The following is a 14,205-nucleotide window of genomic DNA, read 5'->3' as shown; positions in this document are numbered from 1 at the left end:
TAATTTCAGTAGGATATTAAAGAGAGAGAAAATTGGTCACAGCTAAGGCTGGGAAATTCTGACTGCTCATCAGCAGGCATGAAAAGGATAAAAGATGAATCTATAAAGTTGTTCTCCAATTTCTGCTATTCCCACATCATCCCACATATCTTGTTTTCTCTAGCTGGTAGGAATCCAGATGATTCATGGGGGAGAGATCCCACAATCCTGTCAGCTGTTAAAACATGAGGTATGTCTAGTTTAATGAAGAGAAGGACTAGGGGAGACATGATAGCTCTCTTCCAATATCTCAGGGGCTGCTACAAAGAAGAGGGAGTCAAGCTATTCTCCAAAGCACCTGAGGGCAGGACAAAAAGCAATGGGTGGAAACTAATCAAGGAGAGAAGCAACCTAGAACTAAGGAGAAATTTCCTGACTGTGAGAACAATTAATCAGTGGAACAACTTGCCTCCAGAAGCTGTGAATGCTCCAACACTGGAAGATTTTAAGAAGATGTTGGTTAACCGTTTGTTTGAAATGGTATAGGGTCGAACATATGGCACAGGTGGCACACGGAGCCATATCTGTGGGCATGCGAGTGCTGCCGTAGCTCAGCTCCAGCATGTGCTGGCCAGGTGATTTTCAGGCCTTTTGGGCCCACTGGAAGTCAGGAAATGGATCATTTCCTGCCTCCGGAGGGCCTCAGGGCGGTGGGGAAGGCCGTTTTCACCCTCCCCAGGCTCCAAGAAAGCCTCTGGGTGAAAAATGGGTGAAAAATGGGCCTTCCGGGCCCACCAGTAACCTTTTGGCCATTGCGTGCCAAAAGCGGGGGGTGTCGCACACACATGTGTGGGGGTGCGGAGCGCAGGGGGCATTGAATTATAGGTGTGGGCACGCATGCGACCCCCCCCAGCTCCCCCCGCTTTTGGCATGCAACAGGTTAGCCTGTGGAATGAGCTACCTCCTGGAATACGACTGATCCCGGACCTCCGCGCTTTCCGAAAGGCCCTGAAGACTTATTTATTCCAACAAGCTGGCCTAGTTTAAATGGTTTTAATGGGGTTTTTAAATTTTAGATTTTATTGATTCTGGGTTTTAAATTGGGAACTTTTCGATTTTGCAGATTTGGGATTTTAAATTGGAAATGCCGATGATTTAATTTATTTTAGTTTTTTCTTAACTTTTGTACTACATGTGTTTTAAGTTTGGCTGTCCACCACCCTGAGTCCCCCTGGGGAGACGGGTGGTATGTAAGTTGAATTAATAAATAAATAAATAAATAAATCACTGGTATAGGGTTTCCTGCCTGAGCAGGCGGGACGGACTAGAAGATCTCTAGGGTCCCTTCGAACTCTGCTATTCTGTTATCATCTCCGGGACTAGGGAATACATGATATTACTATGGAGCATTTCCATTCTGAGAGGAGAGCTTGTTCTCCTCTAGGAAATATTGGTGATTTCTTCCGTCGGAATCACCATGTCCCCGCTCCAGATTTTTTCCCCCTTCTTGTGTGTTTGATCTGAATAAAGCAGGAGCTACTCAGATGCTCCAGTAGGCTTCTCTCTGCAGCCATATTCATTACGACCGAGGCAATGCAATTAGTGGCATAGAGAAATGTGGCTTTAGCCCTCTGTAGTCGAGGCGGTTTCTCCTGCCAGATGCTTTCAATTTAATCTGACCTCATCTCTCTCCCCCCACACACACACACACACAGAGACAGACACATTGACATGCCTGTTCACAATCTAATCAGGTAGCACAATTTTCAGAGGCCTTGGCACGCTAAATCATGACCGGTTGTAATTTACTGTGGCGTGATTATGACACCATTGTGCAGCCTTGGGCTTGTCTCTCTCTCTCTTCCACCCTTCCGTTGCATGCTTAAATCAGGGAGTTCAGACAGATTAGGCGTAGCTAATAGCAACATCCTGTTTAATGAGGTTTTTCAGTGAAAGAGTCTGGCAGGAGGGGCGCAGAGAAAACGCTGGTCGGCTAGTGGCCATGAGCAGCTGTCCAGGGTCCTGAAATTAATCTGTCCACAAGGGAAGACACCATCGGTTTCCAGATACAGGACTCTTATTACTTCTAATCATGGGAGAGCAGAATAATAAGGGTTGGAAGGGACCTTGGAGGTCTTGTAGTCCAACCCCTTGCTCAAGCAGGAGACCCTATACAATTTCAAGGCAAATGGTTGTCCAATCTCATCTTAAAAATCTCCAGTGTTGGAGCACCCTCAACTTCTGAAGGCAAACCGTTCCACCAACTAATTTTTTTTTTTTTGCTTTAATTTATATGCCGCCCTTCTCCGGAGACTCAGGGTGGCTTACAATGCGTTAAGCAATAGCCTTCATACTTTTGTATATTTATACAAAGTCAGTTTATTGCCCCCACAATCTGGGTCCTCATTTTACCTACCTTAGAAAGGATGGAAGGCTGAGTCAACCTTGAGCCTGGTGAGATTTGAACTTGCAGTAATTGCAAGCAGCAGGTGTTAATAACAGTGCTTTAGTCCACTGTACTACAGGCTCTAATTGTTCTCACTGTCAGGAAAAGTCTAGCTTGTTTCTCTCCTGGATTACTTTCCATCCATTGCTTCTTATCCTGCCTTCAGGTACTTTGGGAAATAGGTTGACTCCCTCCACCTGGCTCAATAGTTGTAACTGCAAGTGGGATCCTGGAGTCCTAGTGGACAATAACTTGCATATGAGCCAGCAGTGGCTGCAACCGCCAAAAAAGCCAATACAGTCCTAGGCAGCATTAACAGAGGGATAGAATGAAGATCAACTGAAATGTTAATACTACTTTATAATGCCTTGGTAAGGCCACACCTGGGATACCGTATCCAGTTTTGATCGCCACGATGTAAAAAAGATGTTGAGACTCTAGAACAGGGGTCTGCAACCTTAAATACTCAAAGAGCCATTTGGACCCGTTTCCCACAGAAAAGAGAACACCGGGAGCCACAAAACCTGGATGGGCGCAGCCAACTCGATGTCACTCACTTCCACCGGTTACATGACCCCCATAGCCACCCCTAGCTAGTCATTAGGGCAGAGAACCAGTTGTTAAAAAACACTGGGAACCACAAAATCCTTTTGACATCTCTCTCTCTCCCTTCCCTCCTCCCCTCTCCCCTCTCTCTGTATCTCTCTATGTCTCTCTCTCTCTCTCTCCCTCTCTCTGTATCTCTCTGTCTCTGCCCTGGCTGCTTCTCCATCCCCCGCCGTAGCCCTTATCTTCTCAGGCCAAGCAAGGAGTGACTGGGAGGGGAGGGAGTGGGGCAGGGCCAGCCAGTGGTGGGATCATGTCACCAAAGAGTCACATGCGGCTCCGGAGCAGTAGGTTGCTAACTCCTGCTCTAGAAAGAGTGCAGAGAAGAGCAACAAAGACGATTATGGGACTAGAGGCTAAAACATATAAAGAATGGTTGCTGGAACTGGGTGTGTCTAGTTTAATGAAAAGAAGGACTAGGGGTGAGATGATAGCAATGTTCCAATATTTAAGGGGCTGCCACAAAGAAGAGGGGATCAACCTGTTTCCCAAAGCACCTGAAGGCAGGACAAGAAGCAATGGAAACCGTTAGAATATGGTTTGAGCCTAACAAGTTGTCCAGGCAATATATGTGTTCTGTAACTTTAATATGAATATGTATTGTGTGACTTTAAGGTTTTACTGCTGATTCATTGTAATGCTGAGTCATGCTGTAATTAATTGGGAACGTATTTAAGAAAGGTACTGTAAAGTATTCAGTTGATGATAAGCTACCATTGTGTGTGGAGTTGCGACCATTGTGCTATCATCGGTTGGATGGATCTGCTACCATCGTGGTTTGTGAACCAGAGTGAGTTTGTTATTCTAACCAACTACTGTTTGTGTGGTAAGAAGAGTTTTTGTATCACTGGACTGATTTAACTGGCAAAGACTTGGATTGATTTAAAGATTATGAGATTGTTTTTTCACTATAAAGTAAACTTTGCATAGTTAAGGATTTTTCAATGGGTGAGACAAAATTGATATTATATATGGTGACAGCAGCTAGGTTACTAATTGGTCAATATTGGAAAAGGGATGTTTTGCCTACTATTGAAGAATGGACTTTGAAGGTGGCCAGTTTTGCAGAAATGGCGAAGATATCAGCATACTTAAAAGACCGGACTCAAGAGACTTATGCATGGGAGTGGAAGAAATGGATAGACTATGTGCAGAACAAATACCAAACTAGGAAGTACCAGATAGTTTTTACTTGAATGTTGTGTAGAAATGTATAGTATATAGGGGGTAGAATAGTTCAATGTTATGTAGAAATGTATAGTATATAGGGGGGGAGAATAGAAGGGCGGTAAAGTATGATATAATAATATGATTTAGCTGAATGTTGTGTAGAAATGTATAGTATACAGGGGGTAGAATAGTTCAATGTCATGTAGAAATGTATAGTACACAGGGGGTAGAATAGATGTGTGGTAAGATATGATGACACAATATGATTTGGATTTGGATTTCACCTTGGGGAAGTCATGGGAGGAGGGGAGGGTTAGGGAGGGTTAGGGAGGGAAAGGGGGGGGGGGAAATGGGGAAAATTTGTATTTGTAAAACTTTTTCAATAAAAAAAAAAGTAAACTTTTGATAAACCAGTTTGCACATCTCTTATTCATTGCTCTCAGCAACGTTTCTCTGTGCTCTACACTCTGCTGGTTGGTAACACAACAACAATATCCTTAACAGAAACTAATCAAGGGGAGAACCAACTTAGAACTAAGGAGAAATTTCCTGACAGAACAACTAATCAGTGGAATGACTTGTCTCCAGTCACCGCTGGAGGTTTTTCAGAAGAGATTGGACAACCATTTCTCTGAAATGGTATAAGTTTCCTGCTTGAGCAGGTGATTGGACTAGAAGACCTCTAAGGTCCCTTCCAACTCTGTTATTCTCTGTGGCAGCCCCTCAAATATTGGATGGCTGCTATCATGTCACTCCTAGTCCTTCTTTTCTCCAAACTGGCCATACCCAATTCCTGCTTCCGTTCTTCATATGTTTTACCCTCCAGTACCCTAATGATCTTTGCTGCTCTTCTCTGCACTCTTTCTAGAGTCTCAACCACCTTCTATATTGTGGTGACCAAAAGCACCTACCTTTTTCTTTCTACTTTCCAGATCACAGCCGAGAGCAGCACTTAGCTGTCTTTGGAAAACCCCTCACAAAGCTTTATCAGATCACCCCGAGCTGAGAAACTATCTGGAAATCTGGGAGCCGCAGACTTAGTCTGGGAAGTTAGAAGTTGGATAACTTCCTTGGAAGAAAACTACGAGAAACCATTTCCATACAATTGCCAAGAAGAGTCTTTATAGCTATCGTAAAAGTGGCCAACGATAAAACCAAGTGTTGAGATCGAAGACGGATTTATTGTTCCTTTTTTTTTTTTTTTTGGTACGCTTCTGTTCTTGCACTTCGAGAAAGAAAATTGTTATGGTTGCTGTTAGTGTTATATAATTATCACTATTACAAGACGAGGACTGAGAACCAATTGGTGGGGGGGGGGCAGAATGCTGGAATTATCAAGGGAAGGTATCTTCTCAAATATAATTTGAGATAAAAGTCCCGATGCTTTTCTCTAGCATCTGTTGTGACAAAAAGACTTGGCTGCAAATTCCATCCTTACTTCCTGTGATTTCCTTCACATTTATTCCTGCTTTGGTATCAGTGCAAGCATTCCCACCCCCCCCCCCCACATACTTTTTTTGAGCATCTAGAGCAGTGATGAAATCTAAAATTTGTTACTACCGGTTCTGTGGGCGTGGCTTGGTGGGGGGTGTTAATGTGACTGGGTGGGCGTGGCCAATTTTTTTTTTACTTTTAAAACCATTTTTTCTGCAATCTCTCTCTCTCTTTTTTTTTTAAATTTGATTTATATGCCGCCCTTCTCTGGAGACTCAGGGCGGCTTACAATGCGCTAAGCAATAGCCTTCATACTTTTGTATATTTTATACAAAGTCAGCTTATTGCCCCCACAAACTGGGTCCTCATTTCACCTACCTTAGAAAGGATGGAAGGCTGAGTCGACCTTGAGCCTTGGAGAGATTCGAACCAGCAGAAATTGCAGGCAGCTGTGTTAATAACAGGGTGCGAAGACCACTGTACTATCAAGGCGAAGAGGTTGTTAAAAAAATGCTTTCAAAAGGCTCTGACGATCCCAGCTGAGTTGCCTGATTGTCAGAGGGTTTTTTAAAAAGCCTCTGCCGATCGGGCAACTCAGCTGGGATCGTCAGAGCTTGGATCATCAGAGGCAAAACTTTTTTTCTTTTAAATGGCTCTGACGATCCAAGCTGAGTTGCTTTGATCGGCAGAGCCATTTAAAAGAAAAAAAGCCTCTGATGATCGCGTGGCTCAGCTGGGCATGGGGGGGGGCAGGGATTTTTGCTACCAGTTCTCCGAACCACCCGCCTCCATTGCTACCGGATCGGGCGATCCGGTCCGAACCGGGAGCATTTCACCCCTGATCTAGAGCCACTATCTTTCTTATCCAATTCTCGTCTCCAACCTGCCTCAGATTTCTGACTGCTGCTGACCTTAAAGGATCCTCAGAAATCCATTCCTGAGTTCCCCTTCTTCACAGACATGCTTTTCACTCAAGTTCCCGTCTCGCTGCCAGTGGCAGTTACGGCATCAGACCAAGGAGTTCAGAGACAATAGCCGTGGGCTTGCCAGCTTCTCTCCTCCCTGATGTGTTTGAGTGTGTACAGGTAGGTGTTGACTTATGATCACAATGGAGCCCCAAATTTCTGTTCCTAAGCGAGATGGTCGTTAAGCGACAGTTGTTACTTTCTTTCCAGGTTGTAAAATTGTTAAGGGAATCGCTGCAGTTTTACACTTGGTAATTTGGCTGTTAAGTGAATCTGGGTTTCCCATTGAATTTACTCATCAGAAGGTCGCAAAGAGTGATCACATGAGCCCAGGACACTGCAACCATCATAAATATGAGACAAGTACCTGAATTTTGATCATGGGACCGTGGGGATCCTGCAACGGTTGTAAGTGTGAAAAAGGGTCATAAATCACATTTTTCAGTGCCATCGTAACTTCGAAAAATCATGAAACGAATGGATGTTTAAGAATAGAATAGAATAGAATGGAATGGAATGGAATGGAATGGAATAGAATAGAATAGAATAGAATAGAATAGAATAGAATAGAATAGAATAGAATAGAATAGAATAGAATAGAATAGAATAGAATGCAGAACAGAACGGAATGGAACGGAACAGAACAGAACAGAACAGAACAGAATAGAATAACAGAGTTGGAAGGGACCTTGGAGGTCTTCTAGTCCAGCCCCTGCTTAGGCTCCTACCATTTCAGACAAATGGTTATCCAATCTCTTTTTTAAAACTTCCAGTGTTGGAACATTCACAACTTCTGGAGGCAAGTTGTTCCACTGGTGAATTGCTCTAACTGTCAGGAAATTTCTCCTTAGTTCTAAGTTGCTTCTCTCCATGATTAGTTTCCATCCATTGCTTCTTTTCCTGCCCTCAGGTGCTTTGGAGAATAGCTTGACTCCCTCTTCTTTGTGGCAGCCCCTGAGATATTGGAAGACTGCTATCATGTCTCCCCTTGTCCTTCATTCATCAAACTAGACATACCCAATTCCAGCAACCGTTCTTCATATGTTTTATCCGCCAGTCCCCTAATCATCTTTGTTGCTCTTCTCTGTACTCTTTCTAGAGTCTCCACATCTTTTTTTACATAAAGTGACAGCTATTCTTGGGGATATCTGTCTTCTGCATGCGGATAAAGCAACTGCTACTGCTAGTAAACTGAAGGCCGTAAGAAGCCAACTGTGCATAATGCGTGCCAAGAAAATCTCATTTGTTCCAGGGAGGGAAGAGAGAGATGCTGTCGCACTTATCTCCACCTCCCTTGATGGAGCTGCTGGCTCCGTTCCATTCATCGACAGCAGCTGATTTCTCAATCTGCTGCAAGTTTATTATGTGGCTCTGCCAAGGCAATATAGTATCTGGAGCTCCTAAAGTGCCTGCAGGCAACCCCTTTCTGCCTACCTGACTCATTTGGGTTTCAAAAGTTCTTTTCAAAGAGAGAAGGGGGGAGAGGGGGGAAGAGTCAAGAAAGAAAGAAAGAAAGAAAGAAAGAAAGAAAGAAAGAAAGAAAGAAAGGAAGGAAGGAAGGAAGGAAGGAAGGAAGGAAGGAAGGAAGGAAGGAAGGAAGGAAGGACGGGAGAGAGAGTGAGAGAAAGAAAGACAGAAGGAAGGAAGGAAAGGAGAGACAGGGAGAGAAAGAAGGAAGGAAAGGGAGGGAGAGAGAGAAGGAGAAAAGGAAGATGAAGGAAAGGAAGGAAGGAAGATAGAGAAAGAAGGAAGGAAGAAGGAAGGAAGAAGGAAGGAAGGAGAAAGAAAGAAAGAAAGATGAAAGAAAGGAGGGAGGGAGAAGGAAGGAAAGAAGGGAGAGAGAGAGAAAGAAAGACAGAAGGAAAGAAGGAAGGGAGAGACAGGGAGAGAAAGAAGGAAGGAAGGAAAGGGAGGGAGAGAGGGAAAAAAGGAAGAAACAAAGGAAAGGAAGAAAGGAAGGGAGAGAAAGAAAGAAGGAAGGAAGAAGAAGAAGAATAGGAAGGAAGGAAGGAAGGAAGGAAGAAAGAAAGAAAGAGAAAGAAAGAAAGAAAGAAAGAAAGAAAGAACAGGAAGGGGGTCTGTTGGAAAGCAAATTACCAAGTCACTAAGGAAACCATTTTGTGGATGTACCCAACACATACTGTCACTATTTGAATGGTCACTAAATGAATGATTGAAAGGAGAGGACTACCTGTATTGTGGCTTTATAAAGTCACTATCTTACATTCTTGGTAGGACTGAAATTTGAATTGGTGACTTGATTTATTTGAGTTGGTAATCAAAGAAACATCTCCTTTAAGCAATGCAGAAAAGATGTTTGGATGGAAATACTCATTACAAAAAACTTCTGGGGTGAAATCCAGCAGGTTCTGACAGGTTCTGGAGAACCGGTAGCGGAAATTTTGAGTAGTTCGGAGAACCGGCAAATACCACCTCTAGCTGGCCCCGGAGTGGGGTGGGAATGGTGATTTTGCAGTATCCTTCCCCTGCCACATCCACCAAGCCACACCACGCCTACCAAGCCACGCCCACAGAACCGGTAGTAAAAAAAATTTGAATTTCGGCACTGAAAAACTTCTCCTTACCTTTCCATTTGGTAAAAGCCTCCGTATGTCTACTTGATCAAGGTGCCAGCCTGAATTGATACCTGAGCCATCATGCCCAATGCGGATTTTTTCAAGAATGTCGCCAACGTCTTCTAGCTGAAGGAATTTAGGAAAAATGTGGTTATGGAATTACCCGAAGGGATTTCCTTAAAGTTCAAAATACAATTCAATTTGTTCTTTCAATTCACATTTTATTTTATTTTATTTTATTTTTGCCTAATGGGATAAAATGACGATAAGCATCTCGATGGCCCCTCAAAATGCAGCCATCTTGGATGGGTTTTATTTTACTTCTATTTTGTGTGGCATAACAGAATACAGCATGAATGCACAAAATGCACAAAAACAGCACATAAAATGATTAGGGCATAATAACAGAGATTATTAAAGGACTGGAGGTTAAAATATACAAAGAACAGTTATTGGAATTGGGTATGTCTAAGGAGGGACTAATGTCTAATTTCATCTAATATAGTTGATGAGTTGAGACCAGTTTTTAAAGTTCTACCTGTGAAATACAATGTAGATCCAGCAATAGAGAATGCTACAGCAAAATAGCCCTGCATAGTTAGAAATATTGGCATTCTTACAACTATTACTGTCTGTTCTTACAAACCAGTTACACTGGTCCATATTTCATGTTTATGGAGATTCTCAGTCATCCAGGACATGGTTTTTCCAAAGGTGCTTTTTTCAAGACAACTGGACTTTCTGATTTTTCTTTGAAGACGTTTTGCTTCTCATCCAAGAAGCTGAATGAAATCCTTCCATTCCCCAGAATCCAGTCAGAGCTAAAGAGGCTTCTTGGATGAGAAGTGAAACGTCTTCAAAGAAAAGCCAGGAAGTCCAGTAGCCTCTTGAAAAAGCATCTTTGGGATTCCACATTTCATATTTGTCTACTAGCGATAGGTAACAAACAAACTTTGGAGAGAGAGAGGGAGAGAGGGAGAGAGAGGGAGGGAGGGAGGGATAGAGAGATGGAGGGAGGGATAGAGGGGGGAGAGGGAGAGAAGGAGGGAGAGAGAGAGGGAGGAAGGGAGAGAGAGAGAGAGACATCTAGAACACAATTGCACCAGTGTTAATGAATGTTAAAACACCTTCTGCTAAAATAAACTGGGAACAAAAAACTCAATTATCTACAGTATGTGTCTACATTTTATATGATCAGGGTTATTGTTTTTTCTTAAAAAGAAGAGTTACATAAAACAGCAACTGGCTTCCCAAAAAATTCAGAGATGTCTTCAGATACAAACGGGACATTGGTGATTGTGAGATGGTGTTGCCAACTACCCTGTTGTAATAAATATGAGCATCAAAAGACAAAAAAAAAAACAGCATTTGGTCTGCAATTCTGTTCACATTCTCAGAAAAGATTGGAGGAAGCTGAGGATTACAGAAAACCGTAAAATGGTCATGAGGTCAGCTTCCAAAGTTTGCTTTCTGGGGAACTGATATTTTGTGCTATATCCCCAAAACAAATTATACATTCCCATAATGCGGCTTAAGATACTGAGCTTGTCAATCGAAAAGTCGGCCGTTCAGCGGTTCGAATCCCTAGTGCCACGTAACGGAGTGAGCTCCCGTGACTTGTCCCAGCTTCTGCCAACTTAGCAGTTCGAAAGCACGTAAAAAATGCAAGTAGAAAAATAGGGACCACCTTTGGTGGGAAGGAAACAGCGTTCCGTGTGTCTTCGGCGTTGAATCATGCCAGCCACATGACCATGGAGACATCTTCAGACAGCACTGGCTCTTCGGCTTAGAAACGGAGGTGAGCACCACCCCCTAGAGTCAGGAACAACTAGCACATATGTGCGAGGGGAACCTTCACCTTTACTTAACATGCTCTCAAAATTCCAAAAATGATGCCGCCCCCCCCAAAAGAAGATCCCTGTTTTACACCATGTACAATTTTATAATAAAACCTTTCTTAACTTGATTTCTTTCTATGCTCAAGATCACCCCTAAAATGCTTTTCTTTTAAAGGCAACTGGTTTTTCTTTAAGACACTTCTGATCCAAGAAGCTTCTTTGGTTCTAACTAACTGGTGGGGAATCAGAAGAAGTTTCTTTTTTTTTTTATTTATTTAAAAAGTTTTACAAATACATTTTCTCCCCAATTTCCCCCCCCCCAAAACCCCCCATAAACTCCCTAGCCCTCCCCTTTCCCCCCCAAGACTTCCACAATATAAAATCCTAATCGAGAAATACATTTTATAAAGCTTAAACCCCTCCACCCCCTATATACTGTTTATACCTTCATAAAACTCAATTAATTTGTCTCTACATAATACATTCATTCAGCTAAAAGCTATCTGATATTTCTTAGTTTGATATTTATTCTGCACATAATCTATCCACTTTTTCCACTCCCATACATAGGTCTCTTGAGTTCGGTCTTTTAAATACGCTGAAATCTTCGCCATCTCTGCAAAACTGGCCATCTTCAAAGTCCATTCTTCAATAGTGGACATAGCTTCGTTTTTCCAATATTGACCTATCAGTAATCTCGCTGCTGTCACCATATACAATATCAGCTTTGTTTCACCCAGTGTAAAACCCTTAACTATACCCAATAAAAACAATTGTGGAGAAAACTGAAGTTTTTTCTTCAAAACATTTGCATGACCCACCAAATTTTTATCCAAAAAGCCTTCACTTTCTTACAACAGAAGAAGTTTCTTGAAGGAGAAGGAAACATCTGAGTTTTCCTTAAGATGTAACTCAGGACGTCCAATTGCCTTTAAAGTACATTTTAATTCATTTTTATTTGAAAATAAAAGCACTTTGGAGACAAGCATGACCTGTATGAATAGCAACCTCTATAGATATTATGCTCAAGTTTGTCAAACATTGCCAGAAAGGATGATGTCAATGATTAGTAATTCGGGATGTCTAGTCTAGTGAAAAGAAGGACTAGAGGTGACTAGAAGTGACATGATATTTGAGGGGCTGACACAGAGAAGTGGGAGTCAGTGAAAAAAAATTAACCAATGGAACAGAAGTTGCCTTCAGACGTTGTGGGTGCTTCATCACCGGAGGTTTTTAAAAATAGATTGGAAAGTTATTTGTCTGAAATGGTATAGGGCAGTGATGGCGATTCTTTTCAGCACTGAGTGCCGAAAAGGGAGCATGTGCGCGCGCAGGTGGCACCAAGTGCTGAAAAGGGAGAACGTGCGTGCTTGTCAGGAAGAGGGGATGCCCACGGGGCATGTGCGTGCCAGATAAGCTACTTCTGGTTACTGCCGTGCATGCGTACGTGCCGGAAAACAGAAGACCAGTTCTTCCGGTTTCCAGCACTGCTGCATGTGAAAAGGCCAGCTGATCGTCGTGTGCGCATATGCGCCAGAAACCCGGAAGAGGAATGGGAGACGCCACGCGTGCCAGGCGACATGACTCCACGTGCCACTTCAGGCCCACGTGCCACAGGTTTACTACCACGGGTATAGGGTCTCCTGCTCGAGCAGGGGGTTGGACTAGAAGACCTCCAAGGTCCCTTCTATTCTATTCTATTCTATTCTATTCTATTCTATTCTATTCTATTCTATTCTACTCTACTCTACTCTACTCTACTCTACTCTACTCTATTCTATTCTATTCTATTCTATTCTATTCTATTCTAACTTTACTTTGAGCCTTGGTGGTGCAGAGGACTAAAGTGCTGTTAAGTAGCACTTAGCTTCCAGCTGCCTGCAATTACTGCGAGTTCAAATCTCACCAGGCTCAAGGCTGACTCAGCCTTCCATCCTTCCGAGGTAGGTAAAATGAGGACCCGGATTGTGGGGGCAATAAGCTGACTTTGTATAAAAAAGAACACCGCTTAGGGAGGGTCCGAAAGCCCTACTAAGCAGGTATATACAAAAGTATGAAGGCTATTGCTTAACGCATTGTAAGCCGCCCTGAGTCTCCGGAGAAGGGCGGCATATAAATCGAACCAATAAATAAACAAATAAATAAATAAATACTCTACTCTACTCTACTCTGTTCTAATTTTCCAAAGCACCTGAAGGCAAGACAAGAAACAATGGATGGAAACTAATCAGGGAAAGATCCTCACCTAGAACTAAGGAGAAATTTCCTTAACAGTAAGAACAATTAACCAGTGGAACGACTTGCTTTCAGAAGTTGTAGATGCTCCAACACCGGAGGCTTTTAAAAAGAGACTGGCAGCCACTTCTCTGGAATGGTATAGGCCAGGGTTTCCTGCTTGAAAGGGGGTTGAACTAGAAACCTCCAAGGTCCCTTCCACTTCCGTTGTTCTGTTCTGTTCTGTTCTGTTCTGTTTTGTTCTGTTCTGTTCTGACTATTTCTTGCAATCCTTCTGCTCCTTCTGCTCCTTCTTTAAACTCTGCCATATGGTTCCCAAGTTGCTGTCCCCGTACCCCACACGCACCCCCACAGACGGCCCGGAGTTAATAAGCCATACGACAAAATTCTTTGAAGATAAAGCTGGCAGCAACCCAGTGGCTAGCTGCCAATTCAGACTTTACTCACACAAAACAAAGATTAGACTGCAAGCATTCCGATAAAACAGGCAGAGTGTCAATAATACAAGGATTAATCCAAATGCAGTCCGATAAAGCAGGCAAAGTCCAGTAACGCAGAGATCATGGAGTATTTCCAGTTTTTGTTCATCACAAACCGAACCGGCCACCACACCCACATTTATACCCTGTGGGGTGTGGTCCAGTGACTCAGCTAATCTCTGGCACGCCTTCCCCTCTGCTGCGCACGCTTCTCCCTGCGCCTCTGTCGAGGGTCCAGCCAGCACTTATCTTCCTCGTCGCTGTCCACCTGTGGCTGCGGGGACGTGCTTGGCTCTGAGCCTATCGTTTGGCCTTCGGTGTCCTCCGGAGGCATTGCCAGAGAGGAGGGTCCTGGAGAGGGAGGCCTTGCCAACTCCTCTCCCTCACTCTCAGAGTCTGCATCTGTCGATAGCCCAGGCTCAGGCAACGGAGCCACAACAGGAGTATCCAAAGCAGAGGTGGTATTCAGCCAGTTCG

The 14,205-nt window shown here is 43.3% G+C and overlaps 1 protein-coding gene across 1 annotated transcript in view; it reads right to left on the bottom strand.

The window, feature by feature from the left end:
* Nucleotides 1-14,205, bottom strand: part of LOXHD1 (lipoxygenase homology PLAT domains 1) — a 205,397-nt gene that overhangs the window by 47,353 nt on the left and 143,839 nt on the right. Inside the window, exon 27 of the mRNA XM_070934571.1 lies at nt 9,186-9,302. Coding sequence (XP_070790672.1) covers nt 9,186-9,302 — 117 coding nt within the window. The remainder of the gene's footprint in view (nt 1-9,185; nt 9,303-14,205) is intronic.

Source organism: Pituophis catenifer, unplaced genomic scaffold (genome assembly GCF_029215685.1).
Source record: "Pituophis catenifer annectens isolate HBS135680 unplaced genomic scaffold, rPitCat1.0.hap2 SCAF_2, whole genome shotgun sequence".
In the NCBI taxonomy this organism is placed as follows: domain Eukaryota; kingdom Metazoa; phylum Chordata; class Lepidosauria; order Squamata; family Colubridae; genus Pituophis; species Pituophis catenifer.
Note: the sequence above shows the minus strand (reverse complement) of the source record. Positions and strands in the feature narration are given on the sequence as shown.